This window comes from Tenrec ecaudatus, chromosome 16 (genome assembly GCF_050624435.1).
Source record: "Tenrec ecaudatus isolate mTenEca1 chromosome 16, mTenEca1.hap1, whole genome shotgun sequence".
NCBI classification, from domain to species: Eukaryota; Metazoa; Chordata; class Mammalia; order Afrosoricida; family Tenrecidae; genus Tenrec; species Tenrec ecaudatus.
In genome coordinates, this window is record NC_134545.1 from 52,144,936 (window position 1) to 52,167,881 (window position 22,946).

At 44.4% G+C, this 22,946-nt stretch overlaps 1 protein-coding gene across 1 annotated transcript in view; it reads right to left on the reverse strand.

Annotated features, from left to right (window-relative positions):
- Positions 1 to 377: 377 nt before the first annotated feature.
- LOC142428760 (hexokinase HKDC1-like) overlaps positions 378 to 22,946 on the reverse strand; it is a 70,952-nt gene continuing 48,383 nt past the window's right edge. The window contains exons 11-18 of the mRNA XM_075533587.1: positions 22,490 to 22,635; positions 22,282 to 22,401; positions 21,596 to 21,691; positions 21,120 to 21,219; positions 18,639 to 18,822; positions 16,241 to 16,396; positions 10,938 to 11,171; positions 378 to 525 (exon numbers count right to left, since the gene is read on the reverse strand). Of these exons, the coding sequence (XP_075389702.1) occupies positions 378 to 525; positions 10,938 to 11,171; positions 16,241 to 16,396; positions 18,639 to 18,822; positions 21,120 to 21,219; positions 21,596 to 21,691; positions 22,282 to 22,401; positions 22,490 to 22,635 (1,184 nt within the window). The remainder of the gene's footprint in view (positions 526 to 10,937; positions 11,172 to 16,240; positions 16,397 to 18,638; positions 18,823 to 21,119; positions 21,220 to 21,595; positions 21,692 to 22,281; positions 22,402 to 22,489; positions 22,636 to 22,946) is intronic.

Here is a 22,946-nt window from a genome sequence, read left to right on the forward strand (position 1 = left end):
TCTACTGAACCTAATGTCTCTAGTATCACAGCAAGGAATCAATCACAAGACCACATGGGCCAGTGTTGTATGGTTTCAAGTCCATCAAAATCACAGAAAAAATACAGTTAAGCCTTTGAGGAAAAATTTGCTGAAAGAGGATCTATCAGGCCAGCCACTTTACTTTCATATGTTGGCCCATCTTCAGTGCAAATACATCAAGTAAACACATCATTAATGCCCTGCAAAACCACTATCCAGATGATAAGGGTGCAAGAACGTGAAGCTCTCCCTGTGACATTCAGAAGGTGAACAAAATCTGCCAGGAGTTTTCTCTGACCAACTCATGAAAGGCTGGTCACTGTTCAAGGCCCGTCACACCTAACACCACCTTGGCCTTAGTTTTCCTTCTGCAGCTGCTGAAAGCGCTGGGCCACAGCAGTGATCAGAGCTGCTCCTTTTCCACTGCCATCTTCTGTGAGCATGAAGGTCACGTCGCACCCAGGGGCCAGCTCCTTCACGGTCTCTTGCAATATCCGGGAGAAGCTATGAGAAAGAGAAACACCATCAGCACCTTGCACACAGACTCAGCCACTCTGTGAACAGCTTCCATCTAGTTTGTTCCTTTCTGATGGCCCTATTTAAAACAAAATGAAACAAACGAAAACTCAGTGACATTGACTCCAATCAGCTTCACAGTGACCCTATAGGACAGGGTAGAACTGTTGCTGTGGGTTTCTGAAAATGGTAACTCTTTATGGGAGTAGAAAGTCTCCTATTTCCTCCCTCAGGCTGTGTCTTAAACAACTGCTTCATTTTTTACATTTGTTGCCTCAGATCTTGGGAGACCTCTGTCCTGGGTTCCTAGATTATGGTGAAGGGAACAGATGTGGTGCATCTCTGAGGATCAGTCTTCCAAAACAGGTGCTGATGCTGACTCTAACACACAACTAGTGGGTGATCTCTGCCTGACCACTACAGTTCCCTGGGCTCTGCTGGTTCCATTCATGATGTGAGGTCTTAATAGAGCATTTACCTCCCATGCTTATAGCAATAGGCTAGCAGATAGACAGGTGTTAACTTGGCTGACGAGGAAGATAGTATCTCATAAGAGGGAAAAGAGAAGAAAAAGGAGAGGCTGGAACAAAGCAAACTGTAAGGTGGTTTACAAGTTATTAAATTGTTTAGTAGAAAAATAAAGATCTGAAATGTAAATACCTGTATGATACATAATGAAATGTTAAGGGGATGAAAAAAAGAGAATGTGGTAGTTACATAATCTAGTGTCAATTTGGGACTTGAGAGGATTAAGAATAAATGGAATGAGGTCTCTGTGTGGGCATGGCCTTCCCCTGAGAATTCTGGGAACTCCAGCATTTCCTCCTTGGAGGCAGAAGACACTCCTCTCTCTGCTCACTCCCTTGGAGACTCCCTATTGACAATACACACGCCACTGTACCCTGGGAGCTGGACAGCCACATGGACCTACCCTGATATAACCAGACCTCTTGAGAAGAGATGTCATGTAGAAACCCCTGCCAACACTGAGATGCTTACAATGCCACTGGATCCACAAGACTTCCAACCCACTGGCCTGTGATCCTCCTGTATTCCGAATCATTGCATGTATTTAATGAGTCTTAAAAGAACTTTATAGATTGGTATCAGACATATGGGTTAATATTGGACTTATGGGCTTAATATGGACTGGGCTGGGTTCATTTTTTCAGTTCAATTGCTCTCGTATATAAATCTCTTCCCTATACACATATCACTGTCTCTATAAATTTTTCTCTAGTCTATCTGAACTAACAGAGTATGATTAACCTTAATTTGCATATAAGAAAGTAAAAAATGGCTAGTATAGAACCAAGACTTCCTTTTAAAGTTTGTTTTTTAGACATCCAGTTTAGTAGATTTTAGTATATGCACAAAACTGTGCAAATGTATCTCAACCACAACATTTTTATAACCATCAAAAAAATTCCTCTACTATGATATAAAAAATAGTAACAATGAATATGTGAAACACCTCATGACATGGAGGAACTGGGGGGAATTTATGCTGAGTGAAATTTGTTGTTGTTGTTGTTGTTGTTGTTAGGTGCTATAGAGTTGGTTCTGACTCAGAGCCCCTATGGACAACAGAATGAAACACCACCTAGTCCTGTGCCATCTTCACAATTGCCCCTATGTGTGAGCGCACTGTTGGAGCCACTGTGTCAATCCCTTCCCTCGAGGCCTTTCTTCTGTTTTTCTGCCTCTCCACTTTATGAAATATGGTGTCTTTCTCCAGGGACTGGTCCCTCCTGACAACATGCCCACAGTACATGAGACAAAGCCTTGCCATGCTTGATTCTAAGGAGCATTCTGGCTGTACTTCTGAGACAGATCTGTTTGTTCTTTTTGCAGTCAACAATACCTTCCATGTCCTTCACCAACATGAAAGCTCAGGGCATTCATTTTTCTTAGGTCTTCCTTACTCAATGTCCAACTTTCACATACACATGAGGCCACGGAAAATACCATGGCGTGGGCCAGGCGCACCTTACTCCTCACAGTGTGAAATTTGTCAGTCACAAAAGGACAAATATTGTATGAGACTACAGTTATTTAAAACAAATCAAGAAAAGGTTTCCCTGCTAAAAGAAACTAAGTTAAATGGTCAGCAGGGATGAGAAGGGGGGGAAGGAAAGAGATAGTCAGAGGCAAGGAAGCAGATAAGCATTAAGTAGGACAAAAGGTTGAGAATGATGAGGGCAATGAATGGACAATTGTGCTTTGCCCAATTGATGTATTTATGGATTGTGGTAAGAGTTGTATGAACCCCTAATAAAATAATTTAAAATAATAATTTTTTAAGTAGGACTAAAGGAAAGACAGCATCTGACACATGGGCAAAAATGGTGGAAGCAGCAAGAAACCGGGAGGTTTGATGAGTTGTTGAGTGTAAAACTGATAATCTGATCTAAGAAATTCCATATCCTTTCATATTCTGAGCTCACATCTCATTTCCATCAGCCCTAACCCCCCCTCCCCCTCCAATGCTGATGTTAGGTTCCATCAAGTTGGTTCCAGTGCATAGTGATCCCGTGTGCAACAGAACAAAATATCTGATGCCATTCCCACAAGTGTTTTGTCTGAGTCAACTGTTGTAACTACTGTGTCAGTTCATCCCATTGAGAAGCTTCGTCTTCTTCATTTACTTCACAAATCAATACTAGCCAGGGACTAGTCTTTCCAGATAATATTGCAAGTGTATATGAGACAAAATCTAACCATCCTTGTTTCTAAGAAGGCCCCCGCAACCATTAATCTTACTTTCTATCTTTCTGGATTTGCCTTTTCTGTACATTTCAGATAAACGGAAACATGCAATAATGGATTTTTGTGCCTGACTTCACTCAGAGTAATAATTTTAGTCTTCAGACATGTTGTAACCTGTATCAGCACTTCATACCTGTTTTATGGCTGAGTAGTATTTCACTGTGTAGAAGTATCACATTTTGTTTGCCTAGTCAAGCATTGGAATTATGGTAGAGAATATTGAAAGCACTCTGGACTGCCAAAGAACCACAATCATCTTGAAGAAGTACAATTAGAAAGCGCCTTGTAAGCAACGATGCCTAAACTTTGACTCACATACTTTAGGCATGTTACCAGGATAGACCAACGCTTGGAAAAGGAGCTGGCGCTTGGTAAAGGGTAAAGGGAGACCCTCAATTAGGTGGATTGACATAGCAGCAACAACAATGGGCACAGACATAACAACTGTGAGACTGGCACGGGACCAGGCCGTGTTTAGTTCTACTGCACATAGGATGGTTATGAATCAGAATAGACGCTACTGTATCTAATGACAATAATAAAATCATTCATTAATTGAGGGACATTGAATTGTTTCATCTTTGGGACTATTGTAAATAATGCTGTTGTGAATATGTTTTAATTTTTTTTAGTATCACTAGGACTAGAACTCCTAAGTCATATAGTAACTCTATGTTTTTCTTTTTGAGTAAACTGCCCAACTGCTTTCTATAGTGACTTGCCGTTTTACAATCTCACCAGCAATATATGAGTCTCTATTTGTCATATTCTCTTTATAGGAGAAAACAACCTTTTCTTTCTCCTGGCTGGTGGTTCTGAACTGCTGACCTTTCAGTTAGCAGCCCAACACCTAACCACTCTGCCACCAGGGCTTTCTTTGTCATACTCTCAACACGTGATCCTGCCTATCTCTTTATTATAGCTATTCCAGTCAGTGTGAAGTAGTGTCTCATTGTAGTTTTTGATTTGTATTTCCTTAGTGAATAATGATGTTGAGTTTCTTTTCATCTCCTTATTGTCCATTTATATATGAGTTTCTTGGACAATATGAAGACATCCTGGTGGGTTACAAGTTGGGCAGTTAGCACAGGGTCAATAGTTTGAACCCATCGTGGTCCATGCTACTGCATGAAAGAAAGATGAGGCTGTCTGCTCTTGCAAAGATTGACAGACTCAGAAATCCACACGGGCAGCTCTACTCTCTCCTACACAGTTGCTATGAGCCAGAGCCAACTGGATGGCAATGAGTTGGAGAAATGTCTACTCAAATCTTTTGTCCATTTTTAATTGGGTTACTTATCTTTTTATTATTGAGTTGTACAAATTCTTTTTTTTAAGTTTTATTGACACTTCATCCACATCAAGAATAGTTATACAATTGGACATCCCCTCACAGAAGGGTCACACAGAAGGGATGATTCAGCCAGGGTGCAGCATAGCACCAACAAAACACACAACATTCCTCTAGTTTTGAATGCTTCCTCCCCTCCACTAACATGACCTCAGTTCTACCTTACAAATCCTGTAGACCAGAGTATGTACACTGGTACAGATAAGCGCTCTCAATTCATGGAAATTCAGGACAGATAAACCCCTCAGGTACAGTAGTGTGCATAGCGACACCATGAGGGGAGTAGACGGGGGAAAGGGGGAACCAATCACAATGATGGCTATATAGCCTGCTGCCCCGGCCTGCCCCACCCCGAGGAGGCCAAATAACAGAAATATGGTTGAAGTGAGACAACGGATGGTATAAGATACAAAAATAACAACAATAATATATAATTGATCAAGGATTCGTGAGGGTGGGAGGGTGGGGGAGTGATGGGGTAAAAAGCAGCTGATACCAAGAGCTCAAGTAGAAAGAAATTGTTTTGAAAATGATTATGGCAACATATATACAAGTGTGCTTGATACAGTTGATTTATGGATTGTTTTAAGATATGGAAGAGCGCCTTAAACATGATAAATTTTTTTTAAGAGTTGCACAATCGGCAAAGAGAGTTGATGGTGCCTGGCTATCAAAAGATATAGCATCTGGGATCTTAAAGGCTTTAAGGTAAACAAGCAGCCATCTAGCTCAGAAGCAAAAAAAGCCTACATGGAAGAAGCACACCAGCCTGTGCAATCACGACGTGTTGAAGGGATCAGGTATCAGGCATCATCAGAACATAAAATCTTACCATAGTGAATGACGACGGGGGGCTGTGGAGTGGAGACCCAAAGCCCATTTGTAGGCCACTGGAGATCCCCTCGCAGAGGGATCTCGGGGAGGAGACAAGTCAGACAGGGTGCGATGTAGCAACGATGAAAAATATAACTTTCCTCTCATTCCTAAATGCTTACCCCACCCCCTCCCACTATCATGATCCTAATTCTACCTTGCAGTCTGGCTAGACCAGAGGATGGACACTGGTACAGATAGGAACCAGAAACACAGGGAATCCAGGGCAGATGATCCCTTCAGGACCTGCAGTGTTGAGTTGTGATACTAGGAACATAGAGGGAGGGTTGTTTGGAAAGGGAGACCTGATTACAAGAATCTACATGTGACCACCTCCCTTGGCGGGCAAAAGAAAAGTGGGTGAAGTGAGATGTCGGTTAGGGCAAGATATGACAAATAATAACTTATAAATTATCAAGGGTACATGAGGGAGGGGGGAGCTGGGGGGGGCGGGAATGAGGACCTGATTCCAGGGGCTTAAATGGAGAGGAAATGTTTTGAGAATGATGAGGGTAATGAATGTACAAATGTGCTTTACACAATTGATGTATGTATGGATTGTGATAAGAGTTCTATGAGCCCCTAATAAAATGATTTTTAAAAAGAGTTGTACAATCATTAGCACAATTTAGAATATTTTCTTATTCCTTGTACTCATTGTTATTCTTTTATTAACAATTAACTATTTTTTAATTGAGGCAAAAGTAAACACAACAAAATATTATCCAATTCTACAACTTCTACAGCTATAATTCCACGATATCAATTGTACTCTTCGTGTTGTAGAAGCATTATTGATATTCTTTTCCAAATTATTCCACCATTAATAAACACTCATTTCCCCGTAAGCGAATACTCTTCCTCCTTTACCTGTGGTAACCATAGGTCAAGGATGGTTTCTTTCTTTTATTTTTCAGTAGTCATCTTAAGATAATATTCACATATCATATGCTTCCATAGTTAAATTGCTTTTTTTGTTTTTTCAGAGCTCTTTCTTTTTTTAATTGTTTTATTAGTGGCTCATCCAACTCTTATCACAATCCATACATACATCAACTGTGTAAAGCACATTTGTACATTCATTGTCCTCATCATTCTCAAAACATTTCCTCTCCACTTAAGCCCCTGCCATCAGGTCCTCATTTTGTCCCCTAAATTGCTTTTTAAAAAGAGTTGTATATACATCATCACAATCAGCTCTAATGTTTCCTCCCCCTCCCAAATTCTTATGTTTGCTCCTCAGTTCCCCTCATCTTCCCACCCCAGACCCTGATAAAACATTTCATCAGATATTGTTTCTATGCATCCACTCCTTCTGTACTTCATAAACTGGGAAGCCTAAGAGAAATAATAAAAACAAAAGGAACAGAAAGAAGAAAATAATATTAAAAATGTTTTAAGTAGGAGATAAAAAACCATCAACAATATTTTTAAAGTCAGAGAAGAGTGAGAACCAGTGGAGAGGTCTGAGGGGCCAGCCCCAATCCCAACTATGTGGACAGCTTTCCCTCCCCACCACCCTCCTCCAGGAGAACTTATTTCAGAGGACAGCACTAAAGCTGCAGCTCAAGGAGAGACATGTCTGATCGGAGCACACAGGAGAAAACTAAGGAGGAGGAAGAGAGAGTAGAGCAGATCCTGGCCCACCAAGCCTTGAGGACAATATCCCCACTCAGAGCAGCCAATCCACAGAAAACACCATATGACCGGGCCCACTACAAGACACGACATCTCTCACTGACTCATAGCCCTAAAGGGAACAACACTGGAGACACAGTGTGGGAATTGTGCCCAAACTGATCCCATCACACCGAGACAAAACACTAAGGGCGTGCAACAGAACAGCAAGAGGAACAGAGCAATGAAGTCCCCAGGGAATAGTAAAAATAGACTTTGGGCCAGGGCTTGGCACCCCATCAGAATCGACTGGAAAACACTCCTAAACACCAACAAACAGTCCTTGAACTAACTACAGGCTTTTCTTTTTGCTGATGTTGTTGTGGGATTTTTTTGTTTTGTTTTGTCATTGGCTTTTGTTGTTGTTTTGTTTCATTTTGTTGCTTGGTTTTGCTCTGTCTTATTTTTGTACATGTTATTATCTCTGCAGGTCTGTCTAAATAAGATAGGCTGGATGAACAATCTGTAGGAGAAAACAACAGGATTGACAGTTATGGGGGGAAATGGGAGAGGGGGCGGTGGGAGGAAGGGAAGTAGTGTTAACAAACCCAGGGACAAGGGAACAAGTGATCCAAATCAGTGGTAAGGAGGGTGTAGAAGGCCTGGTAGGGCGTGATCAAGGGTAATGTAACCAAGAGGAATTACTGTAACCCAAATAAAGGCTAAGCATGATAGTGTGACAAGAGGAAAGTCAAAAGAAATAGAGGAAAGAGCTAGGAGGCAAAGGGTATTTATAGAGGTCTAAATAAAGTCATGTACATATGTAAACATATTTATATAGGATGATGGGGAAATAGATTTATATACATATATTTATAGATTTAGTATTAAGGTAGCAGATGGACATTGGGCCTCCACTAAAGTACTCCCTCAATGCAAGAATACTTTGTTCTATTAAACTGGCATTCCATGATGCTCACCTTCCCAACAAAACCGCTGAAGTCAAAGCGGTGCATAAGCAAATGTGGTAAAGAAAGCTGATGGTTCCCGGCTATCAAAAGATATAGTGCCTGGGGTCTTAAAAGTCTTAAGGTAAAAAAGTGGATATCTAGCTCAAAAGCAACAAAGTCCACGTGGAAGAAGCACACCAACCTGTGTGATTACGAGGTGCCAAAGGGATCAGTTATCAGGCATCAAAGAACAAAAAATCATATCACTGTGTGTTCACCTCCCAGATATGATCACTGAAGACAAAGGAGTGCAAAAGCAAATGTGGTGAAGGAAGCTGATGGTTCCTGGCTTTGAAAAGATATAGCGTCTGGAGTCTTAAAGGCTTGAAGGTAAACAAGCGGTCATCTAGCTCAGAAGCAACAAAGCCCACATGGAAGAAGCACACCAGCTTGTGTGAACATGAGGTGTCGAAGGGAGGAAGTATCAGGCATCAAAGAACAAAAAACCATATTGTTGTGAATGAGGGGGAGTGCGGAGGGTGGACCCAAAGCCCATCTGTAGGTAACTGGACCTCCCCATATGGAAGGGTTGCAGAGAGGAGAGGAGCCAGTCAGGGTGCAGTGTAGCAGCAATGAAACATACATCTTTCCTCTAGTTCCTAAATGTTTCCTCCTCACCCAATTCTACTTTACAAATCTGGCTAGGCCAGCGGATGTACACTGGTAAAGATAGGAACTGAAAACACAGGGAATCCAGGATGGATGATCTCTTCAGGCCAGTGGTGAGAGTGGCAATACCAGAAAGGTGGAGTAGAGAGGTAGAACCGATTATAAGGATCTACATATAACCTCCACCCTCAGAAATGGACAACAGAAAAGGGGGTGAAGGACGAGGTCAGAAAGAGTAAGACGTGACAAAATAATAAGTCATAAACTACCAAGGGTACATGAGGGAGGGGGAAAATGAGGACCTGATGCCAGGGGCTTACATGGAGAGCAAATGTTTTGAGACTGATGAGGGTGATGAATGTACAAATGAGCTTTATACAATTGATGTATGTATGGATTGTGATAAGAGTTGTATGAGACCCCCAATAAAATGATTTTAAAAAATCAAAGAAGCAATTTCTGTTGTGATACAAGAGAGAAAAAGTTGGGCCTAGAATAAAAATTCTGGATACAAGTCCCTAATCAAATATAGAATTTGAAAATATTTCCAAGCATTCTGTAGGACGTATTTTCACTTTCTTGGTAGTACCCTTTGAAGCACAAATATTTTAAATTTGATGCTGTCCAACATCTCTATTATCTATTTCACCTTTGGTTGCTAATGACATTTGGTGTCGCAAACATTCATTGCCAAATTCACTGCCATAGAAATTTACTTGTTTTCTTCAAACAGCTGTCTCATTTTAGGTCTTCCTTTGAGGTCTTTGCTCCATCCTGAGTTAATCTTCGTGTAGGATGAGGTAGGGAGAAAGATGAAGCTTTCTGCTCCCATGAAGAGTTCCAGTCTTGGAAACGCACAGGGGCAGTTCCACCTTGGCCTATAGGGGCGCATGAGTTGGTTTCCACTCGATGTCAGTGAGTGAGCTCTATGAGGTAGGGTCCAACTTCAGTTTTTGTCTGTGATTACTGTTATGCCATTTGTAGAAAGGCCTATTCTTTCTTTCCTCCTGGACCACCTGGAAGCAGTAAAACTGCAACAGAAGTGGCAAGAGTGACATCTTGTCTGCTCGTGATTTTTAAGAGAAGAACTTCCAGTCTTTCGCCATTAAGCATGATTTGGGCTGCAGGCCTCTATCAAACAGGAAATTCTCTTCTAGTTTGTAGAGGATTTTATTATGAACATATATTAGATTTTGTCAGATGCCTTTTTGGAGGGGGTTACATATTGAAATGGTTCTGTGTACGATGGCTCTTATGTTCATGGAGGCATTTAGTACAATTTTTATAAGTTTATGTTAACTTTTTTATAAGTTTGTGTTAACTTTTTCTCATTGCCAAAACAAAATGCAAAGGATTGAGTAAAAAGCACACTCAATGGCATTGAGTTAATTCCAACTTCTAATAAACCCGCAGCACAGAGGGGAATTGCCCCGTATTGTTTCCACGGCTGGATGTCTGTACGTGTACTCTGATGGAGGAGCTGGGGAAGTCTAACTTCCAATCTTGTTGTGATCAGCATGACACACAACCCACACCGCCACCAAGATTCCTAAAACAGGACAGCTTCCTTCGATTCTTTAGCTTTTGGATCATGCCACACACTTTGCAGATACTTTACTTCTTGATGGTCGCAAATGTGAGGTAGGTATGATTTCTGGCCTCACTTTGTAGATAAAGAACTGAGAGTGTGGAGCAGGAGTCAAGCCTGTGTTGCCTGATAGCGCTCTTAAGCTCTGTCCACGGAATCAGCACCAAGTGCAGAAGCAGCACACACTGAGCATGCTTGTTGCTACGCAGACCCTCCAGTCCTCACTGCAAACCTGAGGTGTGATGGCGACACTGACACTCATAGTTCACCTGTATTGAGGACCATGTGGAGCACTCAGCATTCCTGTGTGCAACTCGGTGAGCGAGGGCTTAGGGCTGCAGGCCCTTACCCTTAAGGAAAGCGGGATTGAGAGCTCCTGGCTATTATCTCCCCAGGACAGCAGGAAGAAGCAGAGATGTGAAGACTGGTCTGAGCTGTCTGTCAGACTCACCAGCCTGACTTCACCACCAGGGGGCACTCGCTCCCCGTCCAGGGTGAGGATGCACGTCCCACCTGTCAGTTGAGGAGGCTGTTTTGATCCCCCACGCCCCCTTCTCCCCACCCCCCTCTCCCGGACACTCACTGAGGGTGCAGCTTGTACAGGGTGCCATCCACGCCCACAGTGACCTTCAGATGCTCGAGCCCCTGGTCTTCTCTCCTTTTCTGCACGATGGCAGCCAGGCCAGCGCCACAGAGCTGCGCTGCCCGCCGGGACACAGCTCCGCACACCTCCTTCACCACGATGCTGTCGTCGCATGTGCTGTCCAGGCCGAGCTGCTGCAGGATGGCCCTGACCTGGAGGAGGGCCAGCCGGTCACTGCAAGGGGAAGAGCACACGGTCAGCAGAGAAATTGCTGCTTCTTCTCCTTTGAATAGTTTCATTGGCACTTCTTCCACATACCATACAATTCAATAGTTCGATCACATCAAGAAGAGTTGTACAGTCGTGACCACGGTCCATTTTAGAATATTGCAGTTGCTTCTTACAGAGTCCAGACTGGTGCAGAGACCCACCTCATATCACAGCACAAACAGGTCAACAACAGAGATGAGTGTTCAATATAGGATCTTCCCCTAAGGAGCTCAGTGCCAGCCATGATAACATGGGTCACAGCCACCATAAAAACAGCAAACAACTCCCTGTAAAGAGTCGGCTCTGGCTCCCAGCAATCCTGTATACGAGTGTGGAACTGCCTTATGGGTTTTCAAGACGAATTTCTTATAGGAATCGCTATTCCCGTGGAAAAGCTAATGGTTTCAAACTATTGACTGTAGCAGCCTATATCACCAGAGCTCCTTAATATCTATGATTGGCGATGGCAATAGATGGACATGACTTTCTTTTATCTTTTCCCCCAGTAGTTGCATTGGCACCTAATCCACACATCATACAATTCAACAGTTCAATTGTTCAATCATATCAAGAAGAATTATACCATCATCACTGCAATTAGGATTGTGGTAACAGGATACCACCAATCCCACAGTTTTATTTTTTAGGAATTAAAAAGACTGTATCATTAAAAACATCAACAATGGACACTTCTTGTGCATCAGAAGCAAATATTCAAGGAAGTGCATGGTGATCCCTCTTTGCACAACATCTGCTCATCTGTGGCTCAACTATGGAAGATTAAGGAGAAATCCCTCTGAAGTACAAGAAGATCCATAGGTGGTGACTTTCAACTTGCCCTTTGGCATCTGCAGAACAGACAGAAAAAGGATGCTGAAGCCCCGCTAGTCGACACTTCAGAAACACTCAGACAGAGCTGCTGTTGCTGATTCTATCAGCATCTTCTCAGACAGTGCTGCTTTTAGCTCGTGAAGTGATTTTGATTTTCTATCCATAAAGTTATTTTTGGCTCATTGGCAGTGGCCATAAAGACAGAGAACTAGATGAACGAACGTAAATTGATAGAAATCCCCAAAGAAAGCCTCTGTTAACATCCAGTGCTTACAGGAAAAGCAAGAGACTGACAATCTTGTAGGTAACTGGTGATGGTCAGGAAAAGAGCTGCCTCTTTATAAAAGAGGCCATCTAGCTAGGAAGCAACAAAGCCAACAAAGAAGAAGCACACAAGCCTAAGTGTTGAAGGGATCAGGTAGCATATACCAAAGAACAAAAACCATCATTGTGTGATCACCTTCCCACATAAACACTGAAGACGAATGTGTGCATAAGTAAGTGTGCTGAAGAAAGCTGATGGTGACCAGCTATCGAGAGATATAGCGTCTGGGAACTTAAAGGCTTGAAAGTAAACAAGCAGCCATCTAGCCCAGAAGCAACAAAGTCTACATAGAAGCAGCACACCAACATGTGTGATCATGAAGGGCTGAGGGAACCGGGTTTCAAGCAACAAAAGTGGGGGGAAAATATGACATCACCGTGAATGAGGGGAGTGCCTGATAGGGACCCAAAGCTCATCTGTAGACAGCTGGACATCCCTTGCAGAGGGGCAGTGGGGAGGAGATGAGTCACTCAGGATTCAGTGTAGCAATAATGAAACATAACTTTCCTCTAGTTCTTAAATGCTTCCTGTCCGCCCCCCACTATTATGATCCCAATTCCTTGCAAACCTGGTTAGACCAGAGGATACACAGCGGTACAGTTGGGATCTGGAAACACAGGGAATCTAGGACAGATGAACCCCTCAGGACCAACGGTAAGAGAGGAGGTACTGGGAGGGAAGGGGAGGCGGAAAGGGGAAATTGATCTGGGGATCTACATGTAACCTCCTCTCTGGGGGATGGACAGCAGGAAAGGGGGTGAAGGGAGACGCCTGGTAGTGTAAGATAAAATACTAATTTATAAATTATTAAGGGTTCAAGAGGGAGGGGGTCGTGGGGAGGGAGGGGGAGAGAAAAAGGAAAATGAGGAGCTTATTCCAGGAATCCAAGCAGAAGGTGAATTTTGAGAATGATGAGGGCAACGAATCTATAAGGATGCTGTACTCAATTGATGGATGTATGGATTGTGATAAGAGTTGTATGAACCCCAATAAAATGATTTAATAAAAAAAGAAGGTGTCCCTAAGGGAATGGCTGCCTCTTAGACAAATGCTTCGGTTCCTCTAAAAGAATACGCAACAGTAAAGTGACTGTGTGTGCAAAACACTGTGCCGCTCAGAGTAGCGCACTCTCACTAATAATAAGCTGCACATCTTACATGGGAGGAAAGTTCTTGTGAATTATAACACTGCAACTAATAACATTAATTAGTCATTTGAGTTACTATTAAACTGACGAGTTGAAAGGGGGAGTTTCTTTTTCATGGAGTATTCCAGCTCCTACACCCACAAACAGGTTTGGCGGAGCATTTTTATGCATCCATATTTATACTTGTTGCAAATATATATGACTGGAGTAAGGAATACAGAGGGCAAAGATCTAAGCCATAACCAAGTGTCTTGGAAGACTGAGCCGCTGGCCTCCGGACCATCATCCCAGGGGATACGAAGGGCAATTAGCCTGACAGTCCACCGGGATGCTGTTCTCGATCCTGCTCTGGTGAGTAGCAAGGGAGCTCGTACAAGCTTGTGAGTAGCCATCTAAGGTGTCCACTACTCGTCTTCTCCGTTCAGAGGAAAGAAAGGTGAGGTAAATCGAAGATTCACAGAAACCATTAGTCCGAAAGACTAAAGGACCCCAGCGTCCATGGCCCTGAGATCAGAAGAACAAGAAGGTGGCAGCCCCTAAAAGCAGCACAATAAAAGCCTTGGAGAGAGTGGGAGAAAAAAATTAGAACAAACCTCAAATTCATTAACTAGCCCAGGCCTACTGACCCACAGGAACGAGGGGAGCCGCCAAGACCATGGCCCTTGGTCACCCTTCAGGCCCAGACCTGCACTTAGCCTCCTGGCCCAACTGTCAACCAACCACAGACAGGTTTATTGAGGGAACAATGACCGGGAGGGCAAGCACTCTGTAGAATAAGCACACGTGCGGTGCCAAGTGGGCACTATGCTCAGAGATGAAACTCAGAGGTAAAAGGGGGCAGGAAAGGAGAATTAAGGGAAACAGGAAGCACAGCGAGGAAGTGGGAAACGGACTACATTGCATATACTGTGAGCAATGTCACGAAGCAAAACTGTTGCATGGAAGACATTTGATTTGCGACCTTTCACCCCAATCACAATAAAGTTTTAAAATGAACAAAAAAACCAATATTCAGCTAATAAGTGCAGGTGGGACGACAGCATTAGATTACCACCTTTTTGTCATCCCCCGTGAAATAGCAGGTCTAGACAAAAAATACCAATGACTCGTGACATCCAGGCAAGCACCTGGCTCTCACGCGAGACTGCAGCGAGTACAACACAGGAAGATGTCCAATGATCTCGTTCACCCAATCCAGACAGTACAAAAGTTATAGGATCAATGATCGTGCCTTCAGTCAATCACCCCAAAAGGAACAAGAGAGGAAGAGGAAACCTGTAGATTGAAAACGATCCATCATGGAGATTTATCAACCAGTTGAAATGCATGGGCCTTGTTCAGATCCTAATACAAGGAAATGAATTGTGAAAAACAACATCATAAAGCAACTGTGAATAACTACCATTTATGTGATGAGATAAAGGTTTATTATTAACTACTCCAGAAGTGAGAATGATCATGTGGTTTTCACAGAATGCTTATGTTTTTAAAACACATTCTGAAAATATTTACAGGTGAGCTGATCTAAAATGTGGATCTGGGGCCTGGAGAAGCGGGGGCGATAGAACAAAGGGACTGAGTTGGGCCACAAGTGGGTCTTTGTGAAGCCGGGGGTGGCAACATGCAGGTTTACTGGGTTAGACCATTTTTCTACTTTTGTACATGCTTAAATTTTTTAATAATAAACTTCAGAATTGTGAGTGAGTGTTGCCATGAACAACATGCAAGATGGTATCTGACTGTGATTACAACTAGGGGCAAGTGCTTAGATGCTTTCATGGAGTGGAAGGAAGTACAAAAAGCAAAAACGAAAGTAGTTGTAATTGGTCGTGGATGCACTTTTTTCCCGGAATTTCCTTTTTAAAAATCATTTAATTGGGGGATTGCCCAGCTCTTATCACAATCCATACATACATCCATTTTGTCTAGCGCATTCGGACATATGTTGCCCTCGGCAATCTCAAAACACAGTCATCCTACTTGAGCCCTTGGTATCAGCTCATTTCTTTTCCCTCCCTCCCTCATGACGCTCATAATTTATAAATTATTATTACTTTTCATGTCTTACACTGACCGATGTCTACCTTCACCCACTTTTCTAGTGTCTGTCCCCCTGAGAGGGGTTATATGTCATCCTTGTGATTGGTTCCCCCATTCTCCCCCCACCTTTCCCTACCCCTCCTGGTATCGCTACTCTCATTATTGGTCCTGAGGGGTTTATCTCTCTGGGTTCCCTGTGTTGTGAGCTCTTATCTGTACACGTGTACATGCTCTGGTCTAGCGGGATCTGTAAGGTAGAATTGGGGTCCTGATTGGAGGGGGAGCATTGAAGAACTAGAGGAGAGTTGTATGTTTCATCAGTGCTATACTGCACCCTGACTGGCCCATCCCTGGAATTTTCTTTGAGATTACAGGCACAGCACCTTTAGGAACAAAAGAAATTGGACAGCTTTAAGCTAACTTCAGTATAGTAAATAATTTACATAGTTTAACCTCTTTGTTTAAACTAATAGTTTAACCTCTGCCTAATAAACAGTCCCTTCTGCTAAATGATCCAAGGCCCCAGGCCGGTGCAGTGCCTCCTCGCTGCAGCTGGAGAACGTGAACAGCTTTCTCCAGGGCCTGTATGTTTTTATTTTTAAATCTCAAATCTTCCCGATCCCGATGAGGAAGCCCTCTGTCCCAACCCGTGCCTGTCCCACAAGAGAGGAAAAGCGAATCAAACCTCACCTTTCGATCTGAGACAGGAACTTGGTTTCGAAGATGCCCCTCGTCCGCAGACGCTCTGAAATGTGCCCGCGGAAAAGCAGCCCCTGCTTGGTCAGGTCGATGAGGATCTGCCGGACTATCTCACCCAGGTACATCCCACTGGTCATTTTCTCATACCTGTGGGGAGGGCAATAAAGCAGGGTTGGAGAATCATTGTAGGAAAGACCAGCAACGGGGGTGGGGGGCGGAAGGCAGCTGCCCACGCTGCAGAAGCACAGGCAGAAGAGGGCCTGGCATGAGTGATCCAAGCTCTAGAGCCATCTTGACCACGTCCCAGCTCTGTAGAGCCCGTGCTGTAAACCAGCACCTCAATACAGGGAGCTACACGCCAGCCCCCCACGACTGCTAGGAGGCAAGTCCCAGGCACCAATCGACACCCAGCAGAACGTCCTCTCCTGGCCCCGGACCCAACTCTCCTTGGCTTTGCACTTGAAAAAATCTGTTTCGTTGGAGATGGCGCCCACAAGATAAGACTATCTGTATGTCCCAGAGGTACTACAAAGGGTGCTTCCCTTTCCCGTCTGCCAGGCTGTGAGTGGGTGGAGGGTTGGAGGGGCCTCTGTAAGTGAGCGCTCTCTGCCACATGTGAGGCTGACAGTGATGCCGTCCTTACTAATAACAGTGGTCAGAGCGACAATGTGCTGCCCGTAGTCAGGTGGAAATCTAACTGTGAGTACGACTTACACCCTGGGCTTTAAAAGGCTCAGATGCTCATCAGTCTAAGGAACCAACACTGAAACAAATAATAGTAACTGTGAGGGAAAGTAAAGTGTGCAGCCCCTCAAATCCTCACTCTGAAAATATGAGTGCCCAGTAGACGCAGGCACAAAGTGAAGGCAGAAGGAAGTTTATCCTTGAAAAAACACAGGATACTCATATGCCACAACTGGGGGTTCTGAGTTAGTGTCCGTTCTTTTGGCAATGACCCCTGGTTCCTTTGCAATTCCCACGGCTCCCCTGCCTTCCAGCCACAAAACCTAGGACCTAAGGCAGGTAGAACGACCAGAGTGACACTGGCCTTGCCCGCGGTTCTTGCTGGGCAATGTTTTCATGCCACAGCTACCAAGGGGTCCACAGCCCTGGCCATCCATCGATCTCTATCTGCTCAGCTTCTCAACGTGGATACCTCCCTTTCCCAATGCCCCATCTTCTAAAATGCATACATATATAGACACTGAACTTAAGGGAGAATTAAATGCTTACTAAGCTCATCCGTGGTCACTGAAACTCTGGAAGTTTTCCCAAAGAGGGAGCAGGACCACTCAGCTCTACACATCTGACTTCACCTGGTCTCTGTCCCCCATGTGGGAGGCCCCCAGCTATGTCCTTCAGTCTGAAGGCTCTCAACTTTTGAGACAAATAATCAAAGCTAGTTAAACCTGTGAAACAAATCATCTCTAACGGACGCATGCTAGTGCAGAGTGGGAAACGATGGCCATGGGCCAAGTCTAGCTCACCTCCTGTGTTTGTAAATAAAGCTTTATTGGAACACAGCCATTCCCACTCATTTACTTATTGTCCATGGCTGCATTTGTCCTAAAAACATGCAGTTGAGTAGTTGTGATAAAAAGCACATGGCCTTCCAAGCCCAAAATATGAACTTCCTGGTCCTTTAGGAAGTTGACTAACCTCTCTTCTAGGGATGAGCCCAGGTGATGTATTCCAGAAGGTATATCAGAATGCCAGCATAAATCTATTCTAGTTTTCAAAGAACCATTCACAAGTCTCAGCATTCTAAACATGGTTGGTAATTGCACTATTATAATACGCCCCCCTCCCCCGCAGGTGACTGTGATCCACTGGTGAAGCATGTCCTCATGATTCAGAACCAACACCCCCACCAATCACACATGTCACCTCTCTACCCCAAAACCTTAACAGCTGAGGATGTAGATCTGTAGACCTCTAAACTGGACCTCACAGAAGTCCACTCTGTTAGGGCTCAGGAAGTCATGTTGTCCCTGCTCAGTGACACCAACCCACAAGTGGACATTCCAATAACCTTTGCCTTACTAGCTTATCCAGTGCTTGGTTATATTTAGAAAAGTATATTTTTACTCCTCCTTCTACCTGTAGGAAACTTGAAATGTATTATTTTTGTTTGATGGTGAATGGTAATAAATAGGGTCAAATGTCCCAGCTGCTACAGGGAAGACGGGGCTTCCTACCCCTGTAAACTGTTACCATCTCGGAAACTCACAGGAGCAGCTCGACCCTGTCCTATGGGGTCGCTATGAGTCGGCATCCACTCCGTGACTGTGAGTTTTTGAGTGGGATGGCATTAAGATGGCATTCATGAGCTCTGGTCGAGTTGTGCCCTGCACAGCCCGCATGCATGCACATAGGGTCCCCCTTTCACCTCTGCTTTCCAGGATTCAAGGACCCCTCATCCACCTCCTTGTCGTATTGGGTCCGGATATCATCCATGCAGCCGTTATCTCCAAATCCCCCCCACTCCGTGTTGATGCACATTTTCCCTTCATTCTCTTCCACCAGCTCTATGTTGCTCATCTCCTCCATGTAGCACACGTTGCTGCCCGTTCCTAGGGGGGAACAGGAAGGGACTTGAGACTCTGCAAGATATCACCAGGTCTTAGAGATAAACAACAGCAAGAAACGCTCACGACCATGGTGTCAATTCTGACTCGCAGCGCCCCTACAGGACAGGGCAGGACTGCCCCTGTGGGTTTCTGAGACTGTCACTCTATGGCAATAGAAAGCCTCGGCTTTCTCCCATGGAACGGCTGGGAGTTTTAAACTGGGACCCTGTGGTTCGTAGCCCAGTGGGCAGTGGGTAAGAGTTAGGCTTGCAGCCAGATACAACTGAATTATACTTCTAATTTTACCCTCCTAGCTGGGTAGTTGTAGGCAATTAAGCATCTCATCTTTTAGGAGTCCTGGTGGTATAGTGGTTACACTTGGGCTGCAAAGTGAAAGGTTGGCAGTTCAAAACCACTAGTTGCTCCTCAGGCGCAAGATGAGGCTATCTACTCCTGTAAACAGTTACAGTCTGAAACTCACAGAAGCAGTTCTACCCTGTCCCATAGGGTCACTATGAATCAACATCGACTCCGTGACAGTGAGATTGGTTTATGAGGACTCCGTCTTTTTGATCCTCAATTTCTTCATCTGTTTGATGGAGGCATTATCTGCCTTGTAGATTTGTTATGAGGCGGGGGCAGGGGGGGAGATATTAATTACAAGCTTCCTCTGAATGGCGGGAACTCTGTGAATGGTGCCTGTTATCATTATCATTCTTGTTACGTCAAAGACATACAGAGTGGGTTTCCATGTAATCAAGGAGTTAGCGATCAGAACTAGAAGGATTGTCTAGTCTGAGATCACACAGTTCTTGCCAGGTGTGAGCCACTCTCCTCTCTGTTGCCCATGATCTGGCCTCTGAGCCGTTCCCATTCAGCATTCCAGGTGAGTGTTACCACGCAACTGTTATATCCAAACTAGTATCACCTGTCAGAAAAGCCCAGGGGAAGAGAGGAGGCACGCTTTGGGGACAAAGGGGAAACTGAGCTCACTTAGCTGCAGCCCAACATGCTTCCAAATCTAGTGCTGCCTTCCAGCCAAATCTGACGACGGCCTCCTTCCTCCCAGGGCATTCTGCCCTAAGGCCTTAATAGGAAAATCCTCTCTTCTACATCATTTTCCTTCCTCAATAAAAACAATGGCCTTATCTAGCTCAGAAGCAAATAAGCCCACATGGAAGAAGCACACTGGCCAGTGCGATCACGAGGTGCCCAAGGGACCAGGTATAAGGCATCATGCAAAAAAAAAAAGATATAAGTGTGAGTATGTATGTGTATATGTATATATATACGTGTATATATATATCATATTAAATGAAGGGGGAAGTGCAGAGTGGAGACCCAAGGCCCAAGTGTCGACCAATGGAGATCCCCTCATAGAGGGGTTTAGGAGAGGAGATGGGTTAATTAGGGTGTGAGGTAGTATCGATGAAGAACACAACTTTCCCCCAGATCCTGGATGCTTCCTCCCCCCAACTACCATGATCCAAATTCTACCTTGCAGGGCTGGATAGGACAGAGGCTGTACACTGGTGCATATGAGGGTTGGAGGTACAGGGAATCCAGGGTGGATGATACCTTCAGGACCAAGGGTGTGAGGGACGATGCTGGGAGAGTGCAGGGTGAGTGGGTTGGAAAGGGGGAACTGATTACAAGGATCCACAAGTGACCTCTTCCCTGGGAGAGGGACAGCAGAGAAGGGGGTGGAAGGGAGACTCCGGATAGGGCAAGATATGACAAAATAATGATGTATAAATTACCAAGGGCATATGAGGGAGGGGGGAATAGGGAGGGAGGGGGAAAAAAAGAGGACCTGATGCAAGGGGCTTAAGTGGAGAGCAAATGCATTGAGAATGATTGGGGCAGGGAATGTATGGATGTGCTTTATACAATTGATGTATGTATATGTATGGATTGTGATAAGAGTTGTATGAGTCCCTAATAAAATGTAAAAGAAGAAAAGAGAAAAAAATGATTAGGGCAAAGACTGTACAGATGTTCTTTATACAATTGATGTATGTATATGTATGAACTGTGAAAAGAATTGTATGAGCCCCAATAAATTGTTAAAATAAATAAATTAAAAAAAAAACAATGGCCTTGACTTAGGACTCTCAGTGGAGAAAGGATTTAAGTCAAGACTTAGAAATTAGAATCTTAACTTCTTATCTGCCTTGGGCAAAGTTATGTCCCAAACTTCTGTATAATGGGACAATGGGTTCCTGTCCTCACAATGTTATATGGGAACTTCTGAAGAATCACATGGGATCAAGGTCAATGGCACATGCCTGACCACTTACCTGCAATGAGGCCAATTTCACACTTGGGATCTTCACGGGCGCAGGTCATCATGGTCCCCACTGTGTCATTGACGAGGGCAACTATGTCCAAGTCAAATTCCTGCAAAGGAAGGCGTCCTACTGTAGGTAGAATATACAAGTCAAGCAGACTCAAGAGAAGCATACCAACCCAAAGGGTATGCAACCCCAAGGGACAGAGGCCAGAGTGACAGAGGCTTGGTTGGCATAGGATGGCAGAACAAAGAACTCCACTGGAGGAACATGACATCATAGATGAGAAACACCACTCCTACCCATCAAAGGTGGCCTATCTTCCCCCGGAGGATAACACAGCCACTACCTTTTCAGTCCGAAAATCTGAGCCCCTAGTGGTTATGGACACACAATTAAGTCAGAAGGAATGTGTCCCTGAAAAGAGATGTGGTACTCAACTTGATGCCCAACTTGAGGTACAGAGCTAAGTTTCCATAGCATACATTTCTCCTCTTGATGGCTTCCCTGAGCAGGTCCACCACGTCTTCCCCTTCACAGTCGGTGGCCTTAAAGCCTTTGGTCCACTCTACAAGGATTCCCTGAAAGAAAGGAGGGGGGGTTCATTTGAGGAATAATTTGCTGGGATCACTCCACAATATCAACATTTAAAAGATCCAGAGCACTCGAGTTTCATGTGTTTCTCCGTGTGATTCCATCTCTGTAGCCTCGGCACTGAGCATGGAGCCTTCTCCCACCATGATGCTCAGTGTCTAGTGCTGAATGGAGGAATTACAGCAATTCAATACAAACTTTACAACTCCATCTGTGTTGCATGCCCTGGAACACACAGATAATATTAGCATCTGGTCTTATTACTGGCTTTAGCTGGTCAATTTATGTCTTATTACTTCTTCCTGTTGCTTCACGATCTGTCTGACCCATCTTCTAACAGGTTGCATGCATGTGAATCTCTAAATTCTTCTGGGAGCTTCAGTCCAAAATGTACCATAACAATGAAATAATGGTGCATGATAGGTTTTTAAAGTCAGATAGTCACAGTTCTCTATCACGTTTCTCCAGCTGCACTATCTGACTGAGACCACTATGTGAAATAACCTGGTGACTCAGAGGGCCCTCAGGGGAGGGGGGGCATGCCCAGTGGGCTGCAAGGCTGGCTGTCCTGCTTTACCTTGTCAATGCGCGTATGTCTGCAGGGAAAGGAGAATGTGAAGCCCAAAGGCAGTGGGGCTCCCTTGAGCCCCATGTAGTCCAGGAAGTCTGAGTTGCACTGCATGATGTGGTCAAACAGCTGCGGGGAAAGAGGGGGGCAGTGAGATCTGTTGGCAGGTTTGCACCCACGAATCACAGGAATCCCCTCTTTACCCGGCCGCAGTTACCTGCTTGCCTGTGCCCTGCATGATTTCCAGGGGGATGGGGAAGGCCTTTTCATCTCTTTCCACCCATTTTTCGTGACTTCTGATCTTCACTAGGAGAATCTTAAAGTTGGCTCCACCGAGATCCAGGATGAGAAAATTCCCATTCTCTGTGGTATAAAGAGTCAGCGCTGTCTCCTACCAGCATGGACTGAGCAGGAGCTTGTGTGCAAGGATCAGGAGAACGAGGGAATACTGAAAAGGACCTGCCTAGAGTCTGCCCTCTTGTGACTTACGGACTGAAGGTCACGAGGACCCGGATAGGCCCCTGAGGTGGTCCTAGGCTAGACTACATTTCTTGTGCTGGACAAAGGCCTCTGAATCCCCAATTGTCCCCAGAGAGATGGACTAGAATCAGGGGACTTGACAGTTCTAGGTCCTGTCTCTCATACTGATAAAGTGAGGGAGGATTTCCTGAGCC